General features: G+C 37.8%; 1 protein-coding gene across 2 annotated transcripts in view; it reads left to right on the plus strand.

Moving 5' to 3' along the window:
- ASCC3 (activating signal cointegrator 1 complex subunit 3) overlaps positions 1-23926 on the plus strand; it is a 338689-nt gene that overhangs the window by 313892 nt on the left and 871 nt on the right. For both annotated transcript variants that reach the window (XM_068551389.1, XM_068551390.1), the window contains 4 exons: positions 15434-15585; positions 17517-17664; positions 21279-21488; positions 23719-23894. In XM_068551389.1, coding sequence (XP_068407490.1) covers positions 15434-15585; positions 17517-17664; positions 21279-21488; positions 23719-23894 — 686 coding nt within the window. The remainder of the gene's footprint in view (positions 1-15433; positions 15586-17516; positions 17665-21278; positions 21489-23718; positions 23895-23926) is intronic.

A 23926-nucleotide genomic window follows, 5' to 3' on the forward strand; every position in this document is an offset into this window, starting at 1 on the left:
TATCATGTTATTTTATAACCTTTTTTAACTTAATAATTTACAACATTAAATATTCTTCTCAAGCATAATTTCTAATGGCTGCACTATATTTCTTCATAAGAAGGTCATAGTTTACTTAATTAGTTCCCTGTTGTCAGACACTGTGTGTGCAGTTTTCCTTTAGTGTAAATTATAACATTAGTTATGCTTATAAATATGGATTTGGCTTTTCAGAAGCCACCTGGAAAGAATCTTTGTAAGATTGTGATAAAAGTAACAAGTCAGGAAGAGGAAAGAATATTAGGGTTGCTAATGTAAAATTCAGGGGGAAGTCATGACTTGATAAAATTTTCCATGACTGAGTGACAGTTTTCATTATTGTACCCTATTGTTCTCATTTGATACATGGATACTGTTGGCCTAGAAAGCATTGGTTCAAGCAGTTTTCCAAGCTGCAGTCCTGCTGGCTGATTGAAAATTATACTACTGCCCTCATGGGACATCAGCATGACCTTGTGTTCTGTGTATGGGACTCGGTGCCACCAGCTCTTACTATAAATTCAGCTCTGCTCCTTAGAGCCTTAGTATAAGGCCTTAGGCAAGTCACTGAACTCCTGCTGTCTGAGTAAAAATTACACCTTACAAGAGTGGGACATTAGTTAATATTTATAAGGTAAACAATGATTTGAGGACTCGAGGAACTAGGTCTATCTTGGTCTCCTCATTCTTAGTAATTCTTTTACTTCCTTGCTTTTTCATGGTCATTTAACTCTAAATTTTTTATTCCCTTTAATTTATAGAAATATACCTTTTACATGAGCTACCATTTAGATTATGAAAACTCTGTATGACTACCCGTGTCCTGGGGAATCTTTTACAAAAGAAAAACATAGTTGTTGTAGTAGTATTCACCCTGGCTTGAGGTCAGAATGCACAGTATAGCCTGCCTTCTCTTCTTGTACCCATTTGAAATTATGTGTCAAGGTCTTTTGTGTCATTTTTGGGTTTAAGGTGTTTTTGTCATGGTTCTTAATATTTTACCGTTACTAGCATTTCCATCCCCATCCCACCCAACAAAAATAAGAGTAAAAATTTCTGTACGTATCTCAAATTTTTTAAACCTGCTTAAAATACACTAGTTTATAAATTGAGCAGTTATGGAATTGATTATTCTTGCCATTAGTCTTTGAGATCCTCTTCTTGATTATGTTAACTCTAAAATATATTTGTAATATGTAGTAAATGATGTGACATATTTTGTGTGCCAGATGTACCCAAGAAAAACTTTATGTTAGCTTTTATGGGAAGATGATAAATAAGAAATACCAAAAATTAAAGTGACTTGCCTAAATTTTTCAAATTTGATGGCAAAGTCAGAACTGATGAAAAGTATCTGGTGTTTTGATTAGCCCCACACTGTTTTTTTTTTATCAAGGGACAAAGAAATTGGTTTTCAAAGAAGTCAAATAACTTAGTTAAAAGGTGATCTGTTGAGGCAGTCCATGCTGAAACCAAATGGAGATAGCAGGACTTTAAATCCTGCTCTAGTAGCTCTGATCTTTTCTAAGAAGTGCCCTAAGTCTTTACGTTAAAATCATCTTCATTTAAGTGAAAAATAACTAAATACCAAGCCAAATAGTATAAGAGTACAGGTTTATATCTTAGCCACGCCCACTACCTCCTCTGTGGTATCTACAGCAAAACTGCCCAGTAACTGGACACTTTCAGATGTTTAAGGAAAAAAGGGAAACCATGGCTCAAGGAGCTGACTCAGTGAGCTGAGGACCAAAGGGCTGTGTGATTCAAAGTGTAATTGTGCTGTCAGTTTGCTGGGTTAATTCTGGAAAGTTGCTTTCAGATATAGTAGAGGCCATATTTACCCTTCAGCTAATGCTATCTACCCTGCAGCCTAAGTTTAACAGATCAAAACATCTGTGTGCGCAGTAATACTCTTAACGACTACAAGATACACCTCATGAAAGGAGAACACACACACACACACACACACACACACACACAGAAATATGACAGTGTAGATTGATTAGAAAGATCTCTGGAAACCTATGCTTCCAAATTGAAATTGGAATTAATGTGTATTAAATACCAAATTCAACCAGAATATTTGGAGAACTGCATACCATCCCTGTACCCCACACCAAAAAGTTGCCATTTAATGACGGTCCATAAGGCAGGCCATCATTAACAGTGACGCTGGTGAACATTTATTGAGGATTTTCTTTGTACCAGGCTCTGTTCTACTTGCTTCGCATTGCATAGACTCATTTGCCCTAATAATCCAAGGAAGTAGTATAATTATTATCCTTATTTTACAGATGAAGACTAAGTAACTTTCCCAAGATCATAGCAGAAAGAAAAACAGTTTTCAGCATAGGTTGGATATATAATAAAAATTTATCTTACTGGGTTCCCTTTGCCCTGTAAAGATGGATCTAAAAATTGTACTCATGGCCTAGTCAGGATTTATTTTAAAATGTGAGAACTTCACAGGAATTTCTACATTGTTTTAGACCAAGAATTCCCACTAGAACATGAATAATATTTTTTAATTAATCCCTTCTTTTCAATGTATACTCAAGTCACCTCCCTTTAATTACTCTAGTTCCCTTTCAACAGACTGCCTATAATTACTTTAACCACTTTCCAAGAGGGACTTGTTAATATGACTGATATTTGTAATTGCTTTATTATATCACTCTATAGTGTCCAGTTGATATGTGTTTTGTTTCAGCTGCTTATGATCCTTCTCGAGGTTTTTATATCATGCTAGGTAACTCAGTGAATTAGCCATTTACTTCCTCAGAGTCTCCCCTAAAACTACAGTAATTGGAAGTAACAGGGGAAAGATCAGATTGCTGATACAACCACAGGAAGGAAGAGGAATGCCATAATAATTATAAGATACTCCTAATAATAAGTAGTGATGCACACTATAATTACTGTGCTTAGGTTTACTATTACAACACACATACACACATTTTATGTTCCTCTTTCATTCTTCACCGTTCGCCTTCTCTGCTTAGGTTAGGTTCTTGGCTTCTTTCACCGGGTAACCACCACCACCACCACTAGCGGGGCTCCCCTGGAGGCAGCTTTTGTCCATCCCCCCGGTCCTTTTTGAAAAACTTCAAACGTCTAGTAACAATAGGCAGTCTCAGAGATTTCCTGTCCCAAGATACAGAACTACCAATTCCTCCAAAAGATAACAGACATCTCCTCTTTACTATTGAGGGAGTGTGAAGTTCTGTATTCTGTATACCAAGGCACATGTTTCTATAGATTGAATTCATGTTCCATTGCACTAATGGAAGTAGGCAAAAAGGTAAACCAGGAGACTGGCTTTGAAAATAATTTAAGTGATTCAGTGCCTGAAAGGAAGACCTTTAAGGAGCTATGTTCTGGTGGATAAGTTTCCATTGTTTCATAAATTCTTGCATCTGACTTTAATATAGGAGCTGTCATTTTACGTCATTTTCTTTAAGGCCCAAGTTTGTTTGAACAACTAAGTTTCCAGCCTTTCTCCTCTTTCACACGAGATAATATGTAACTCATATACCACTCAAATTAATGTTATCATGTTCCAATAGGACTTATCAATTGTCACAAAAGGTGCTTGTCAAAAAATAACTTTAATAAGCTGCATAGATAGAGAAAGGGGGGAAATGTATGAACTGGTATGCTTTCCTCTATTCAGAAAACCCTCTTAAATTTGCCAAACCGAATCCCTAAAAGTTTATTGGTAGGGTTGTTGTTTAGCCCAAACTTCAAAACAATAATTTGACCTCTTTATCGCTCTAACAGTTTCTGATAAACTTAAAGTGCATTACATTTCAAATAACTAGTATCATATATTTTCTATAACCCACAGCTATTCTGAAAACACACTGTGTCTTCAAACTATTTTTTTAAGTATTTTAATCAATAAACTTAAGATATGAATGTATGCATATATTAGAGTCTGAGAATAGAAAAGAATAGGATAAGGGAAGCAAAAGAAGATACAATGATATGAATATTTTTTATTGATCTGGTTATTTTAACTGAGAGATACTTTGACTATAGCTGGGTCTATATTTCTATTAACAAATGATCCCCATTTTTAGTAGATTAAAAAGCTAGAAATATTTGATGATACCAGGAGATAGAACTGCCATGGAGCAAGGCTAACATAACCTTTGAGGAGTATTTACCTATGGATGCACTAAGCACAGGCTCAGTGGGCTATAAATGTACTGAAGAATGTCAGTGTCAATTAAATGAACAAGTTCTAAAATCATAGAGTCAAATACAGTTAGCAGTGAAAATAGTCCAGGTGGTGCCGAGCTTAACAAAAGAAGTACTTGGTCAAATCCTTAATCCAATACTTGTAAGAAATGTTTTGATGTAGCAATGGTAGATAAAATCTCCTGTATATTCTTAGTAGAATCCTTTCACATTTTTTAAGTGCTTATAATTATTATGATTAGATCAAATGAAAAGCTTATCTTTAAGTGGACAGTACAGCACAATAGGCTTCAGAAAGCTTCTTCAAATCATTTTGAGAAAAAGATGGATGGATGATAAATAAATAATTTTTAGACTTCCAAAATTGGATTATACATACTTAGTAATCTACAAAGAGTTCATTTCTGCAACTGAAGTCTTTAAAGGATCCTAAGATGAAAATTACACTATTAAGTTTTAAATATATCTTTTATATTTTTATGGGTATGTTTCAAGGAATATTAATACTATGAGCATACATTTGGAGGATTCTGATTCATATTCAAAATATGCTGGAACCTTATCAATAACTATTTATAGTGTCACTGACTGTTAAGGTGACTTGAGCATAATTCTTGGCACATAATAGTTCTCAGTATATCATGGGTGAATGGAATGAATAAATATTTCACTTTTTCCTTTCTAGTTCTTTCTTAAGAGAGGATTGAAAAGGGAGGTTTACTGTGTGTGGATTCTCACAATGTTTTTAAAATTATCTGCCAAATCTGAATTGTCTACTAACAAATATACTCTGTTTGTTGTGAACATTCATGTGACCTTATCAAATTCATAGAGACAGGGAAGTCTAATTCAGGCTGCTTTCCTGGCAAGACTGCCAGGAGCTCATATCTTGCCATAGAAGCCCAGTGTGGTTTCATTAATGGATGTCTATTTCAAAACAAATAATTTTAAATGAACTTAATCCTGAGTGATTATTCTTCCAGATGCAAAGATCCGCACTATGGTGCAGAATCATCATCCAGCTAGTGCTTATTTTATCCTGTATCAAAGTTACATTTTAATTCCACAATAGAACACCCAAAACACCACCTAAAGCAAAGCACCATTCCCCACTACAGACGCAACACAGAGCTAATGCATTTAGCATTTCCAAAACTAACACAAATGTGTGGATTTTGAGGTGTAAAACACCTTCACTTACTCTTGTGGATTTACAGGTGATCTCCCTTCAAGGACTATAATATAATTTGGAAGGCTATTTCCCCCTGGATGAGTCTACCTGTAAGCCTTTGAATGACAATTTGGTGCTGGTTTATTGATGATATGATGCTATTATGAAGGATCCTTCTACCTCCAGCTCTTCTCCTCATACCCACATAACAACCCTTTTCCCGGTTGGGGCTGTAGGAAATGAGTAATGCTTAACCCATTTGTGTGATCAATTCACTTAAGCAGCTACTGTGAAATGTTAATCACAACTTTAATTTGTACTGCATTAGCATTTTGATTAACTTGTAGGCTTGCTAGCACACTTGAAGCGCTTTTACTCATAGTTACAGCTCGGAAATGACTTTTTGATTAATTAAGTTTGTTAGACAGCAGCTGAGCTTCCTGAATGCTAACCTTCTGGGGGTAAAAGTTCAGGAGAAAGTTACTGTGAACAACTGTTGCTATTGAAAAAGATTCTTATAAATGTACTTATAGCATTTTAATTATTGACAAAATATTGTATCATTACTTGCAGCTGACCTGAACCTTTAAAGGAGTGTGCCTTTCTGTCAAGAAAGCTTTTCTTCAGGTTTTCCCATCATTGTAAAACTTCTGGGAGCTCTTGAACTAAATAGCGCAGTTTCTAGCAAATGTCTAACAACTAATGTTTTAACAGACTGCCTAGGATGAATTTCCATAGTTTCTTTTTCAAGTAAACTTTGTATTTTAGAATAGTTTTAGACTTAGAGAAAAGTTACAAAGATAGTACAGAGATTTCCTGTATATCCCACACTCAGTTTTCCTCTGTAATTAACATCTCACATTAATATGGTACATTTGTCACAATTAATGAACCTTTATTGATATATTATGATTAGCTAAAGTCCATACTTATTCAGAATTCTTTAGTTTACTTAATGTCCTTTTTCTATTCTAGGATTCCATTCAGGACACCACATTACATTTAGTTGTCCTGTCTCCTTAGGCTCCTCTTGGCTGTGAGTTTCTCACACTTTCATTGTTTTTGGTGATCTTTCCATAGTATTTTGCACTTTCATGATGTTCCATAAGTAACAACTTGGTTTCTAGAAATTAATGAAATTTTTTTTTCTCATTCTGGACTAAATAAGTCTTTCTCTTCAACTCTGACCACGTATTATGTTTATGTCATTTCATTTGAACAGATGTAGCAACATTTTCTAGCCATTTCAACCTTCTTCATGACCTTATTTTCATGTGGTTTTTGCAATCCCTACATTATCACTAGATACGTTAGGATGACTATCCGGAGATATGAGGAAAAAGAGAAAGTTTCGTTGAAGAGGAGAAAGGATAAAGGGAGGAAGAAGAGAGAATGCAGGTCATCAGAATGCTGAGGGAGTAGAGAGGCTGGCGCATCTCTGTCCGCTCCATATGTTCACCCTACAGCCACAGCTAGAAGACACTGAGGACCAAATTCACAGACTTTGCAAACTGAAGTTTAGAAAGCTTTTAACAATGGATCTTAAAGCTACATCTCATTATGCATCTGTTAGCATGCCTCTTGATGTACCTTGAAAATGATAGTTTTTCTTTTAGTGACCTAAGTCAGTGTTGCTATTTCCTTGCAATGAAGTTGACTTAATTCAGTCACAGTAACTTGGATTATTTAAACCCAGAATCCAATCATGTTTGAAAAGATATTTAATGCCTGCATATCAAATATTAAGATGTAGTTTCATAACCAACTGGTGGATTAAAATTTATTTTGAAATTTTAGGTTTTCAAAAATCCTGTTGACAGAATTTGTTCAGAGACAATAATCAGTTAAATGCATAATAATTTTGTCTGGAGTCTGCATTTTTCTGTTAGGTAGGGAAAAAAAGGATAGATGTAAACCACTTTAAATCCTCCTTGAAATAAGACAGGGTTTACGTAAATCATTCAGAGGTTGTGGAATATAGTGTGATGAGCACAGAAAATGAAATTAGAGAACCAAGATCAAGTCTTAACTTTTCACCATTGCGATTACAGTCACTGGACTTATGTGAGTTTCAGTTTTCCCATCTGTGAAAATGAGACAGTACTAATGTCTGCCTCATACTTGGTATTAAGAGCTATTTACAAAAGTATTTTATAGTCTACACACTACTGTACAAATATTTTCATCACACTACATGTGCATACATACTGTCTGTACAGTTTGTATATATTTCACTGCTACTTTTCACAATAATTGAATGAAATGTATTTGATACAAAACACAGATACGTTGTCAAGCTTGCATTTTTAAGTATAATCTGTAGTAGCAGAAAACAAGGGACAATATCTGTAGATTTGGATAAATCTATCCTTTGCAGGAATAGTTAACATCACTATGAAATGTGGTTGAATTTAAGTGCCAAGACCAAGCTTGATATGCCTAGGGAATTCTTGAAATCGATTCAAAATAAGTATTGAGGACATGAGGTGTATTCAAGTCAGAAAGCATGCCGTTGGCTTCAGGACCCTTACAGCCTAAAAAATTCTCTTCCAGAGAGTGTCCATTCTCTGAACTCTAGTTCATTTTGATTGTGGGGATGAGGGGCAGGTTGTTTCTGGTGGGGGTAGTGGTGGTGGTTTTACCTTTGCACAAAGCCAGGTTCTTGAGTTTAACCTGTGACGTCCACATGAGGATGAGGTCTGGGCTGTGTACAGTATGTGTACCCCTCTTTGTTTTTGCCTCTCCCTCTCTCCTCACCCATCTCGTCTCTCCTTTCTTTCTCTCTCCCTCCCTCTGTTGCTCTCAGTCAGACTTAGGCAGACACAAACACCACCTCATTTCTACATTCCCTGTGAAACTCCTGAGCTGACTCATTCTTCCTGTTTTTCCAATAATCAAAGTCTACCTCCTCAGAGCTCTCCAGTCTATCTTCTCAGATTCCTCCTTCTTTTACCCCTGTATATTTTACTTTGTGTCTGTAAGATTCCTTTTTCAACCGTGTTCCTAAGTCTGGATCTCTTTCCCCACCTTCCTCAAACCCCAGTTCACAGCCTTCAGCTCCATTCCAGCTCCTGCGGTCACCAGAGTGGCTTCAGCAGATGACCTTTTCAACACTGTAATCGCATGCATCCCAAACTCCTCTGATCTAATATTTACTCTATCCACACCACTTTTGCCATCACCTCCGTGGTATCACCCTCTGACTCTCCTCTCTCACCTCACTTCTTTACCCATCAGCTTGACTGAACGTTTCTGTTACTCATCAGCCGGGCATCTCTCCTCCCCTTCCTGATCCCTCGGTCCAGTCCTCAGTCCCCTATGACTTCATTTGTCACTGGCCCTAGAGTTGTCCATTTCAACAGTGGTGTCACCAGTAACCTAAAATCTCAACATCCGAATTCTCTGCTTTCACACCCAAATTAATCCTATTCATTATTGTCAGAAACAGTCACAAAACATTTCTAATTATTTCTACTTGTTTCTAATAATTTCTATAATTATTATTTCAAAGTCATGCTGTTGAGACTCAACACTGCTCTGGTTTTTATTCACATCATTAATTCCCCCCAGTACTTACTCCAAACCTTTTCATGCTCCTTTACAGTGCTTTTTCCCAGGAGGAGGCATCACCTCCAACTCGCAGAGGTGACTGAGACCCTGTGATGCGAGTGCTTTCAATTTCCATTCTCTTCCTTCAGGCTTCCCTCTCTCCAGTGACCTTGTGTGAGGTCTCAGTGACCTGCTGAGGCCTCTCTTCTCTGTGAGGCCCTTGCTCACACGCCCCGGCAGTGGAACCCTCTTCTGATCCCAAGAGGGTCTTTTCTCTCTGCATCTTATTCTGTGCCTACTGTAGACTGCCTTCTTTTTTGACTTAGGCTTTTCTGCCCCTAACTCCAAGGGTGTTACAGTCCGTCTGGAAAGATAGAAAGTGAACTTTATAAAAACAAGCAACACTATAGTGTGAATATATTGGCATTTTATTGATGAAAGATTAAAGCTTACAGAAGATAGACACAAGCCTAATCAAACTCCTTGGTTTTTAAAATTTTTTAGATGAGAAAAACAAATACCATTAAGTCATTTGCCTCAGGTCTTACAGTTAATTTAAAGGCACAAGCCTCTAACCTCTGAGGCCAAGCCTCTTTCTAGTATACCACACCATCTTCAAACCAGTATCAAGAGTTCATGAATTATACATCTGTTTATACTTCATCCAGACTTATTGTTTGCTTTAAACATTGTCTTGTCGGGAAACCTTCTCAAAGTCTCATTTTATCTCGTAGCACATTCATCAAGGAATCTTCTGTTCTAATCTAGGACCCGATGGAATTCCACACACTTTCCTCTCATCCTAAACTTTATAGGCAGCGTCCTATACTGGTTAAAAGCAAGCACTTTGCAGTCAAGCTCCCCAGAATTTGAATCCCAGCTATACCAATTAACCAGAGCTATGGAGCTTTAGGTATATTTCTTTCCCTCTCTGAGCTACAATGTCTTCATCTGTACAATGGGTTTTCGTTCAGTAGCTTTCATAAGATGGTTATCAGAGTATCCGACAAATAGTACACGCTTAACAAACGACCACTGTAAGCAGTTACTTCAGTAGTGCCCTTAAGAGTCCCTTGCATGCTCTTACCCCTTTGTTCTTTCCTGCATTTCCTCATCTTATCTCCAGGTAACTGCCGCTCTGCTATCCTCACCTCTGCCCCAAAGATGCTCATTTTAACTATTCTGGCTGCCCACTTTGTGCCCAGGATTTCTGAGTCCACATCCCTAACCCATACTCTCTCTCCAGAGCTCATTTATACCTGGGCTTCTCACCTGGCTTCATAGTGGCACCTCGGTTAAAATGCGTTCAGAACCACACTCATTGCCTGCTTTCCTGTAAATAAATGACAACCCCACAGTTTCTGTTAATTATGGTAAGGTTTTATTTGTGGTGTAACTTTATAAATCAGTGCAATGCTAGGAATCATATTTCCACTCTCACAGCTGGAAATGACAAAGAATTCTGAGTCAGCAATCAATTGAAGTTGATTTTAACTTAGTAGGAGAAAGTCTCATGCGTGGAGTCAACCTCCACCCACTTTTTCCCATAGACTTAGAATCATCCTAGCTGTGTCTGATAGGTAGCATGCCCAGTAGAAGATGGGTAAGAGGTAAAGGGGGATTCAACATTTGCCTAACGTTAATGCTAAGGTGGAAGAATGTGCAAAGTTTTTTCTCCTCGGTGTACTAAAGCAACCTTTTGTTGTTTGAGTATTAAATCTCTGTAAGGAACTTTGAGGTGTCTTGGGGAACTGAGCCATGATCTCCAGCTGTTACCAAAGCCAGCCCCATTCTAAGGAGGAGCATATACCTATTAGTTCTTTTTTTTTTTTTAATACAATTTTTAAAGGTTACACTGCATTTACAGTTATTACAAAATATTGTCTGTATTCCCCGTGTTGTACAATATATCCTGGTAGCCTGTCTCACACCCAGTAGTTTGTACCTCCCACTCTCCCACCCCTGTATCGCCCGCCCCCACTGGTAACCACTAGTTTGTTCTCTATATGGGTGAGTCTGCTTCCTTTTGGTTATATTCACTAGATTGTTATATTTTTTAGGTTCCACATATAAGTGATATCATACAGTATTTGTCTTTCTCTGACTTATTTTCATTAGCCTAATGCCCTCCAAGTGTATCCATCTCACTGCAAGTGGCAAATTTTCATTCTTTTTTATGGCTGAGTAGTATTCCATTGTGTATATATACACCACATCTTCCTTATCTGTTCATCTGTCAATGGACACTTAGGTCACTTCTATATCTTGGCAGTTGTACATAATGCTGCTATGAACATTGGGGTGTATGTATCTTCCAAATTAGTGTTTTCATTTTCTTTGGATATATACCCAGCAGTGGGATTGCAGGATCATACATTAGTTCTATTTTCAGTTTTTTGAGGAACCTCCATACTGTTTTCCACAGGGGCTGCACCAATTTACATTCTCACCAACAGTGCACGAGGGTCCCCTTTTCTCCACATTCTCGCCAACATCTATTTGTGGTCTTTTTGATGATAGCCATTTTGACAGGTGTGAGGTGATACCTCATTGTGGTTTTGATTTGCACTTCCCTGATGATTAGAGATGTTGAGCATCCTCTCATGTGCCGCTTGGCCCTCTGCATTTCCTTTTTGGAAAAGTATCCATTCAGTTCTTCTGACCATTTTTTAATTGGTTGTTTCTTTTTTTGATGATGAGTTGCATGAGCTCTTTCTGTATGTTGGATGTTAACCCCTTATTGGTCACATCATTTCCAAATATCTCCTCCCATTCAGTAGCTTGTCTTTTCGTTTTGTCAGTGGTTTCCTTTGCTGTGCAAAAGCTTTTAAGTTTAATTAGCTCCCATTTGTTTATTTTTGCTTTTATTTCCTTCAGGAGGTGGATCCAAAAAAATATTGCTGCGATTTATGTCAAGGTGTTCTGCCAGTGTTTTTTTTCTAGGAGTTTTATAGTATCCGGTCTTACATTTAGGTCTTTAATACATTTTGAGTTTATTTTTGTATATGGTGTTAGAGAATGTTCAAGTTTCATTCTTTTACATGTAGCTGTCCAGTTTTCCCAGCACCACTTATTGAAGAAACTGTCTTTTCTCCATTGTATATTCTTCCCCCCTTTGTCGTAGATAAATTGACCATAAATTCATGGGTTTATTTCTGGGTTCTCTATCCTGTTCCATTGATCTATGTCTGGTATTGTGCCAGTACCATACTGTCCCACCTGTTAGTTCTCATCTACCAGGAAGACTTCTGTAAAAGACAGTGAGACACAAGGAGTCCATCCTAGGCTCAGTCATGCAGAGGTATGTCAGGGTGACCTGCCAGACCCTCAGACCCATTTACCTGGACCATCCCTTAGCCTTAGCCCCTTCAGGTACCTACCTGCATGGTGACACGGACTTGTCCACTCAAACTGAGAACGAGGCCCATGTCCTCCAGTTTGGCCTGGGCTGCAGGGTCTGTCTTTGGCCTTATGTGTCCCCTGACTTTCTTGCAGTTGCTCACCTCTGCTGATGAACAGTTCTGCCCATTCCATGCATTTGCTCCCCACCTTACATGCCCTGCTCCTCGAATCCCTGTACTACTCAGTGCAGAAATCAACCCCCAAAGGTCCAAAGGAAGTCCCTCTGAGAAAGAATGAGTTGTTTTAGGGTGTTCTTTTCATCTCATCATAGAGGAACGTTAAAAATAGGTACCTGTTTACTGAGATCTAATATTGAGACCTAATAGATCTATACTGTTCCAGGCAGTATAGTAGATATCTTACATCGTACATCATCTCATTTTACCCTCATCACACCCCTATATGGACATATAACACCCTTCTATCAGTGAGCAATCTAGCGGTCATAGGGATAAGTGATTTCCCAAAATTTACACATAGTAAGTGGGACAAAATTAGGGTTGAAACCTATGTCTGACATCAAAGCTTGTAATGTTTTCCTACGCTGTGCTGCCTTTGGCAGATGTGCAGTAACTTAGGTAGAATGTTTGTTATAATTATTGTAATTGGATGTTTACCAGTATTCTTTAATAAATTGAATATTTCTTGAGTGCTCTGTGCTAGGGCTACAGTTCCAAAGACTACTTCCAGAACCTTGCCATCAAGGAGTCTATATTTAATGGGCACATGTGTAAACAAAGATTCACAATAGGGTAGTGGTGGCATGTGTCAAGGTTAGCAGATACATAGGAAAAGAAGTGCCTACAGTCCATCAAGTAGCCTTCACAGGAAGAAGTAACATTTGAGCTCAACTTGAAGGATGAATAGGAATTTCCCAGGTAGACATGGTAGAGGGAGCAGGATTGGTAAAAAGAGAACCTGCAGAGAAGCATTAGCTTTTGTCCTCTACACAGTGTGGAGCCATTGAAGAAACTTAAGCAGAGGAATGACATGATCAGTTTTACCTCTGTAAAAATGTACTATGGTAACAATATAAAATATGGATTGAAGAAAAATTAGATGAGAATGAGGATAAAGGGATATTTATAATATTGCAGGTAAGAGTTGATGAGGGTCTGTGCTATGGCAGTGGCAGGAGGGGGCAGAGAAAACAGGACCCACAAGGGAGTGGTTGGGCAGAGCTGTGTGGCAACATTTTGTTCAGCACATTTGGGTAGTCACAACCTTCTCTCATCCTGGATTCTTGGTCTCCCTACCTGCCTTTTCTTGAAATTAAAACAAGATAAATAATAGTTTTCAATTCATGATACAGCCTTTTCATTTACTTCATGTAAGCAATCACTTTGCATGATTTTTTACGTTTCACATCTGGATCATACAAAGAAAGATTGTGGGGAACTCTCATAAATTTTATGAAATCTTTCAACTTCATCATGAAAACTTCAAAGTTAAAAACATATGGTCCGTCCATCCAGCTCTTCTAGTATGTGAGCTTGTGGTCTGGAATTTATTTCCAGTCAAGTTGTAATGTAAAAATCACAAGTAAAATCACCATAGTTACTCCACATTACAACTTCTGACATCATCATGATACTGCATTACTCATGAGGTATAATTACTCATTTCTCTTCCCTTATGGAGTTCGCGAGTTGTGACTTGTGAACTAATACTTTTATTTTTGTCTGAGTAGTGTTCCTCATGACCAGCTTGTCTCGTATACTTCAAAGACAAAGTGTTTAAATCAGTTGTGCAGAGAAATAGGAAGAACAGAAGTGGACATTCCCTAGATTTATAAACATATACCTTTGCACATGTACACACTTTCATATGCACACATACACATATACATACATATAAGTATATCTATTATACCAACCATTAGGCTTTATGATGTACAATTAGTAGGCTCACGGGTGCTAAAGACCAATTTGACCATTCCGTCACGCTAACCATGGCATCCCAGAGACGTGGATCCATTTCCCTGTAATGTGTGTACAAAGACCACAGATTGGTTTAGCCAGATGTTTTTTAAACTATTTTACTTTTTGTAAATTAGAGAACCCAGAATAGGAAATTCAAAACTTAGAAGGAAGATATGTCTGATTCAGTAGTACTAAGTAGTATGGAAAAATTAACTTTACTAACATAATAGACCTTTAAGAACCATTTCTAAAAATGTACTAATAGATTTTGTACAACATTTTATAAATATTTTACCATCAGTGAAACGGTAAAGTATCATTTTAGGCATTTACGAGGTACATCTGATTTCTCTTACCCTCATCTCTTCATTTCCCAAAACAAGAGAGTACACTCCTAAAACTGTATAAAGTAGCTGCCTCAGATCATGATATTAACTTATGTGTCTTTAAGTCAGCATTCACCAGAATCTAATTTAATTGAAATAGCTTTGCCTGTGTAAACTTCTCCTTTGTTTAAATAAGATTTCACTGTTTAGTTTTGCCTTAAGCAAATGCAGCCGTTTGTTTGTCCATAAAACAGTGGATTAAATGTATAGACTAATATGAATAGCTTCTCATCCTTCCACATGTACCACTGGTCCTTCCCGCTTTTAGTGTGTGGTATAGTATTTTCATTGAAAACCAGGGCTCTGCCTTTAGCCTGCTCTCTGGGGAAAATTAATTTTTGGCAAGAAGACTTCCTATCACCTTGCCATTATTGCTTTTAAATTTGGAAAAGACTACCTGAGATTTATGCTTTAAACGCGGCAACTAGTGCTCTTGATACAGTGAATTATAAAGGTATTTGCTCTCAAAGTACACTGAGTTTTTCTCTTTGTTTTATTACTAGGTGCCAATATTATCTGCTTATCTTTGCTGACCTAAAAAAGTTAAATATTTGGCGCTTTGTACGAAGTAGTGTGCAAAAAATGCTGTGAGAGGTTCAGTGTGTTCCCTCCAATCCAACTGTAGTTTATTTTTTGGTTTCTATTTTAATTAATAGTAATTTAGAGGTATAATGCTTGGGGGTTTTTGTTTGTTTTTTGTTAAGACTGTTTGTTTTTTGTCATCAGACCCCCCACGGAGGGGGCAGGTGCCATGATATAACATATGCGTTCTCCCTGTTCAGGCAATGCTGGACGTAGCTGCACACCAGGGCTGGCTGGTGACTGTCCTGAATATCACCAACCTGGTGCAGATGGTGATCCAGGGGCGGTGGTTGAAAGACTCTTCGCTTCTTACGATACCACACATAGAAAACCACCATCTTCATATTTTCAGGTAAGTATTTTAATTTTCGATGTAATAGGGTTTTATTGTTTCAAAAAATTATCTCCTTTACATGTATGGTCACTTGAATTTCATGTGGTGCCTAGAATACTGATTCTTTACAGTGAAAATGCCCGTGTTTCCCAGAGGGAGACATGGCCTAGCGACATAGCGTTCCCACTTGGAATTAAACCATCGGTCCCAAGCTGAACCACAGTTCATTTTAACCTTCTATTAAGTTGTTTTCCATTTGCAACATCGAATGCATTTTCATTTTAACTGTGTTTATTCCTTTACAATATCAGCCTTCATTTTAAAAGATGTTATTAAAGTGCTTTGTGACCTAGAGCAAAATAAATTACCAATTTCTGTTATTGCAGAATAGATTTGAGGGATCAGAAATCTGTTGTCAAAAGTAAACTGTGCATCTGCAAAATGTCCCAACTGAGCAGCTATATATACTAGCAGCTCAAGATATAACCTGCATTTAAAAGAAGAGTTTATATTCCTGATAAAATTTTTCAATTCTTAGGTCCTATGTACATGGCTACATATATTTTAGCAAAGGAAAGAACAGTACGTATTACAAGCAAGGTTGGCAGTGTTCAAATGAAAATGTTTCTTTCACACCAGTTGAGAGATACTTTGCAGCCAAAATATTGGTTCACAGTTGTGTAAACAAGCAAAACAGTCTGGCTGTGCTTGCCGTCATGCACCCTCTCCCTCTCGTCAGCTGGACGAGGAGTGGCAGCCGTTTGAGGCATCTAGAGACATACGCCAGCCAGAACCTCAGGCACACATGGGGTCTCCTCAGGGAAGTCCCTCCATTTGACTGAAGTATGCTGGATTCCAGGGCAGGTGTTTCCACAGTGCTTGAGTCCCCACCACGGTTTGTCCCTGGTAACTAAAAGGCACAGTCAGAGAGTGGGCCACACCAGCAGCAGGTGGCCGGGGGGGAAGAGCAGATACCTCATGTGTCTGCAGCTCAGTTTCAGGAACCCTTCCAATATGGTAACTAAAACTTACGGGAGTTGGATTTCAGCAGAAAAGGAGACACATGAGAGTACTAACCCGACAGTACACGGGTCTGGTAGGGAAGCTGGTTGGGGCCTAGGAGATCTGATCCAGTTCTTTACTGTTACCCAGAAAAGTGCTGTATTTGTCTAATTTCAGTGATATTGTTCATCTTGCTATATAAACAGGAAATAGAAAGATTTAGGTAGGTTCCATTCCTGGTGATCCAGCACTATTTATGCTATAAATCTCAAATATTCCCAAAATGCACTTTTAATTGTATGATCTCAACAACTTACAATGAAAACTTTATTCAAGTACTTATATTAGAGACATTTGCCTGCATCCATTAAAAACATGTCAGGGCTCTGCCAGTTCCGTACTTTATCCACATGGAAGCATTATCACACTTTAGTGCCTTCCTATAGAAATCACCAACTGTCTGTCAACCCTAATTATCTACTGAGCTCACATATGATTTACACATTTTATGTCGTGATAGCCAAACTGCCTTGGATTGATGAGAATGCTGTCTGATTTTGAAGCTTAACAACAGTGGCCTTGGCATGGACATATATACACTACCAAATGTAAAATAGATAGCTAGTGGGAAGCAGCTGCATAGCACAGGGAGATCAGCTCGGGGCTTTGTGACCACCTAGAGGGGTGGGATAAGGAGGGTGGGAGGGAGACGCAAGAGGGAGGGGATATGGGGTTATATGTATACATATAGCTGATTCACTTTGTTATACAGCAGAAACTAACACACCACTGTAAAGCAATTGTACTCCAATAAAGATGTTAAAAAAAATTAAAAAGTTATATAGTAACTTTAATTTCTGAACTGTTCTAATCATATAAACCGTCATTGTCAGAAAATCTCATTTGTGCTATGAAAGAATCATTTGGTTGGTGTTGTTCTTTCTCAGGAAATGGAGCCCAGGTATAAAGGGCCCACGTGCCGGGCACCCTGGCCCCATCGAGTGCCTCCCTGAACTGATCCACGCCTGTGGAGGGAAGGACCACGGATTCAGCTCCATGATAGAAAAAGAGCTACCGGCCCCAAAAATGAAGCAGGTAAGGCCATCACTTCCATGTTTCGACGCTCCCTCACTGTGGGAAGTTGTACCAAGAGTTTTCTAACTTAGAGTGCTGCTTTCAGAGTCAGACTCTCCTGGGTTTAAGTTCCACCCACCATTTACTAACCCTGATTATGAACGTGAAAACATTATACCCGTCTCCTGAAGTATTTGGGAAGATCAAGCAGGATGTTATTATGTAAACTGCTCTATGTAGTTCCTGGTACAGAATAAGAGCTCAACAGATGGTATTAAATAATGACAGTAACAATAGTTAGAAGTAGCGTCTGCGTCATTAGAAGGTTGTTTCAGTATAATGCTGTTAAGCCGGCTGAGAACGGCCTACTATGACTTGCCCATCACTAGGCTGCATTGCTCAAGAGCCCTTCTAATCCCTTCTTCAGAGTGGGTTTTGTTTTGTTTTTATGCTTGGGTATATTTTCGTGCAGTTCCCTCAATTACTTTTTTATGCCCCCGCCCCATTTTAATCACTTTATTGTTTCTAGATTCTAAAGTAGTCCTTCAAAGAAACTCCTTATTTGTATACCCTATAGTTTAGATATAAATCTAAATCTTTGTTGTGAAAGACAACATAGGTCGTTGCTCCAAACTATCTTTGGAAAGACCAAAAACATGAATGAACAATGCCAGAAATATTTGGCATATATAGACTTTTAACTCTTAAGCAACTTCACCCTAAACATGTCAAAGTAAATGTTCACGATTTATAACATAATTAACATATTGACTTGCAAATACAGATATTAAAATAAAGAAACTTCTAAACCATGTCATTTTTTTTTTCCAGTGGAACTTATTGTCTAGCAGGACTTGGAAAAAGTATTACAGGCATCAAAGTCTGATTGTTCAATTTCTGTTGAACCCAAAATTGGCACCAAAAGCTACTTAAATATTCATAATAAGTGCCTACCTTTCTAACTAAATTATCATCAAAATTATGAATAAAAACAATATATTTAAAATGAAAACAAGGCTTCTATTAGCAACAACAGATTTCTAACATAACATACAGTGATTTCAAGCCAAGTTTTAGATGTGATAAAAAAATTAGAACATTGTTGTAATTAGTTCAGGGAGAACTCAGAAGTAAACTTACTTAATTTATTTGCATAAATTGCCATTCTGTTATCTTTAAAACCAAATGCAAATTGGCTCAGTCTGATATGATGATGGTTATTTGGCTCAAAAGTGCTTCAATTTGCAGAGCAATCTGGTGTCGGCTCTGCAGTGAGGCGATCCCAGGTAACATACAAATCCTGAATTATTCCAGAAATTAGTATGTTTAAAGCATCAATTTAAGTGCTAATTGCAGTAGTAATGAGAAAAAGCAGTACGACTGTGAGATTTGCATCTTCTACCCCATCAGTATGCCTGGAACGGCTGCTGACTGGCAGAGGATTTGGCTGCTAATTAAATAATTGTATGCATGGCAGTGCTCTTGCCTGATTCAATAGATGAAGATTAATCCTCAGATAAATATGTTTGGCTGGTGTTGAAATGTCTTAGCAATTTCTTTAGAAACAGCTCATGTTTTATATACGTATATGTGAGTGTGTGTGTATGTATGTATGTTTGTGTATATATATATATATGTACAAATATATACACATACAACAAACATATGTATATACATTGAAGATTGAAAATAATAATATCAAGTGCTGTAAAAGATTACAGATATATAAAAGTCAGATCTGACTTTGGGGAGCTTTGTGAAATAAAATTCCAACGAGTTGCTAATACTTAAAATATTATATTGCTAACTCATTTAAAGGTACAAGTGAAGAAACATACGAAGTCTTGCTTCATGTGGTAAATGTTACCTGTGTTGTCTCACGAAGTTAAATGCTTTACAGAAATGGTGTATTTGTGTCTTCACTCTGGCCAGTCTTAAGAGAACATCCAGTGGTACAGCTTCCAGACTCGGTGACTGTTGGTTCTAGCAGGGGATAAGCCATCATTTGTACCTTGAAGCACAGGGTAGACCATTCTGTGGCTTGACTATTTCAAGATCTATTCCAAACATAATTTCAGATTCACAAGACAAGTTATAGGATTGGAGTTGAATTGAAAATTTGCATTGGATTTACATTTTTTGAATTCCTAAGGGATAGTTTGATTCATCAGAGCTTCTTCATTTCAATTAGGTGGTATACTCAACAGCAATAAAGTCTTAGCAAACAGGAAATCAAAGCCTATCAGGAAACCTGTAGTATATATTAAAGAAATACAAGGAAAACCAAAATTAAAGTATTCATGTACTTTTAAAAACTAACTTAGAAGGTAACAACGGATAAAACAGCCAATATATATAGAGAGAAGTTTTCTTGACTGATAGTGATATTTGCCACATATTTATAAATGTTAGAAAAAGATGACCATTAATTATCTGAGGACATTAGGTTTATTTTTTTACATTTTTCCATAGACTTAGGAATTCATTCATTTATTCATTCATTCAACAATGATAGGGACTTCCCCGGTGGTCCAGTGGTAAAGAATCCACCTTCCAATGGAAGAGATCCCTGGTCGGGGAACTAGGATCCCACATGCCCCGAGGCAACTAAGCCCACACACCACAGCTACTGAGCTCACGTGCCTCAACAAGGGAGAGAGAGAAAACCCGCAAGCCACAACTAGAGAGAAGCCACATGCGTCAACGAAGATCCTGTGTGCCACAACTAAGACCCGACACAGCCAAAACAATAAGGAAAATAAATTTAAAAAAAACAAAAAACAATGATAAGCACTTACCATCTGCATTTTGATTTCTCACAAGTATTTTCAATTAAAAGAGCAGGAATGAAATTGGTAAAATATTTTCTACCCCTTTAATATGTGTCATTTAAATTGATACTCTCAATATGATAATGCCAAAAAAAAAAAATATTTCTTTCTAGAAAGAACCCTAGACTTAGAGGGTTCCTTATGATATACAAACATATAGAAATGTTTTCCTTTCAGAATAATTTGGACTCTGAGCAAAAGAAAAACCCATTTTGTACAATAAATGATCAATGAATGACGCTGACTGACATCAACAATTGCATCACAACATTTTTCAAGTTGCTTTTATATCCCCAAGTAATGCTCTCTGCCTTAGAAGTCACATAAATGCTATACTAGATGCTTCTCTAAAACTAACCAGTTCAACAACAGTTATTTTAAAACTTATTTTTTAGTGTAGTCAGTAGTCACTCAATGTCCAGAAGGGATTTACAAGAAAGGGGTCACAAGTTTAGGTAATGATTAATACTTCTTTAGGTGTTTTTAAAGGGACTTTACAAAGATTAAAAGCACACTATTTTTACACACAAATAAATGAGTACAAGAAAAACTAGGAAATCTGAACAAGAGCTGTGGCTTGTATCACTGGGATCAATATTGTACTTTAGTTTTGAAAAATGCTACCCTTGGGGGAAACTGGGGAAATGGTGCACAGGATCTCTCTGCTTTGTTTCTTACAACTGCATTGAATCCAGAATTAATCTCAAAACAAAGAGGTTGATTTTTTAAAAGCTCACTGTTTCTTAGTTGCTCACTACATTTTGCATTAACCACTCCTCATCTTTTCTTTCTTTTTTTATTCAGGCGTGGAGTTTCTTATCTCATTTGCCTGTGATAGATGTTGGCTTAAGTGTTAAAGGCTGGTGGGATGACTCAGCGGAAGGACACGATGAGCTCTCTATCTCAACCGTGACTTCAGACAAACGCAACGACAACAGATGGGTCAGATTGCATGCTGATCAAGAGTATGTGCTTCAAGTCAGCTTGCAGAGAGTCAGCCTTGGGTTCCACAAGGTATAGTGTTTGGTTTCCATTCTCAAATGCTTCACACCAGATCCCAGCACGCACCAGCACACATGTCTTTTATATTACTAATGCGTCCGTGCCCTTCACCAATCCCGCTTCCTCAACTGGCCTTAAGCAGCAAGAGTCAGTCTTCTGCAATTAGTCAGTTCTCCTCATGTGCCATTTTTCAACCCCAGAATACCCACGTGACATAATAATATAATGCCTAGAGTCCTGGTCTCAAAGTATGGGCTACAGGCTCAGCAGAATTTTCTGGAGTACCTTAAAGAGTGCAGATTCTTTGGCCCTACACCAGGCCGCCTGCACCAGAAACTCAGGACTCTGAAGGGATCTCAAAATCTAGACTTTTACCCAGCACCCCAAATGAAGAAGACGCTAGCTAAGCTTTTCTGTGGCTCACTTGCCCCATCTGCCTGCTTCCTTCATTAGAATGCATATGAGGGAGCTTTGTCAACGTTCGTACAGGCCAAAAATTTACAGTATTTTTATTTTAAATTACTGTGCTCTTTTCTGTTGCCTGTGACACCAAAAATAATTATTGGGCCCTCTAAGAATATTAGTACACAGCATGTGGGCAGATCGGTTTTTAGCCCATAATAATCGAAATAAGAATGTGCCTTTTCGTTAGCTCAGTGGAGTCAGGGGCTTTCCCATATGTAGAACTAGCCCTCAGGAGCGAGGTTGTAGTTCATTAATACTGTCCCCTCTGTTTTCACACACGAAATGGTCAGTAACTTTCTCTTGGTACAATGTCTTTTCAATACTGTGCCTCTAAGTCCCATCTCATTTGATTTCTAATTCTAAACATCAATCAGTGTAAGTATGAACTGATTGGCCTCTGGCATTTCAGAGGCTTTAATACGAGCATTTTTAGATGACAATATATCCCAACTTACAAAAGAAAAGGCAGTAGTAATCATACCGATAAAATCATGAGGAAAAAAAACTACGATTTTTTTTTTTATAGCTGGCGTGTGAGGCGTAAAATTCCCCATTTTACAGAATAATGGAACTTGGGGAGTATAGGAATTTGCCAAGGTCCTAGAGTCAGAAAATACGAGAGCAGGCTGGGAGCACAGAGTTCTCTGATTCCAATCCCTGTTCTCTTCGTGCCTGCCATGTGCAGACACGCTGACAGAAGCGAGGCCTGTCCCAAATAGCTAAACAATGTACCCCCGCCTCAGGGGGCTCACAGCCTCGACAAAGAGATGCTCAAGCAGCTTATCATAGTGCCTGGAGAAACAGTGTACTGAGGTGTATCTAAGGTACGTTGAGAGTGCTAATTAGAGAGAACTTTATTTTGAGGCCTTTGCAAACATTTCTGACAATATTGTAGTATAAGATTTTTTTTTACTATAGTATTAGTACTTAAACACTGGATTTAACTGTGCTAGAAAAACTCTAAAATTTTGTTTCTAAGTGCTGTAAAAATACATTGCTCTCTGACCTCTCTTTTAAAATGCCTTAAGTGAAACATCTCTCTCTAGAATATTGAGTGAAGTCTGATTGAGAGCATGTCATTATTAGTATGTTTTACACCATAAATCGTTGTCTTAAGGAATCTCTCGAATAATCTTGGATTTTGTAAAAATCAATCTAAAATAAAGACTTCAAGTGTTGTCATTATGGTGATAGTTAATCTTGGATGGTGGTGATTAATATATTTTATAAATTGCTTGGCTTACAATTTCCCATTCCTCAGAGAAAGGACTTTTTATAACACCGTATTAGAATATGTGCTTCTTCATGTGAGCTTTATTCTTGGGTGGTGGGGGAAGATGTCTGTGTGACAGAGTGCTTGTTCTCTTAAGATCCAGAGTCTAGCCTGGATTGACTTTCTTCCCTAAGTATCAGTTTCTTGCAAATAAGACTTTGGAAGACTTGGGTAATATGGTTGTATCTCAGTTTGTTCATCTGCAAGTGGGGAATTAATTTCATTTATAAGAATATGGTGTGAGAATTTATTTTGATGTCAAGATTCGAGGGCTTTCTGTTCTCATGGAGCCACAAAGTAATGTGGCTATTGTGTGCTTCGAGAATCTTGAAAAAAGGTAGATGATAGCATATCAAACACACCAAACCTGAAAATTAAACACATCCCAGATACTTAGATTTATGGCCTCCAAGAAAGACAGCATGGCCTTTTAAGCACAGCCAAGTGGTATAGAAAATCTAGCCATTAGTAATGCTCTGCCTTTCCTTTTTTTCTGGTTTACAGGGAAAGCAAGACAGGCATGCAGTCACCCCTCGATTTCCCAAATCAAAAGATGAAGGATGGTTTTTGATATTAGGAGAAGTGGATAAGAGAGAACTTATCGCTTTGAAAAGAGTGGGATACGTCCGAAATCATCATGTTGTCTCCATCTCTTTTTATACTCCTGAAGTACCTGGAAGGTAAGCAGAGCCTTACCCCACCAGAGTTCCGA

Source organism: Eschrichtius robustus, chromosome 9 (genome assembly GCF_028021215.1).
Source record: "Eschrichtius robustus isolate mEscRob2 chromosome 9, mEscRob2.pri, whole genome shotgun sequence".
Lineage (NCBI taxonomy): Eukaryota > Metazoa > Chordata > Mammalia > Artiodactyla > Eschrichtiidae > Eschrichtius > Eschrichtius robustus.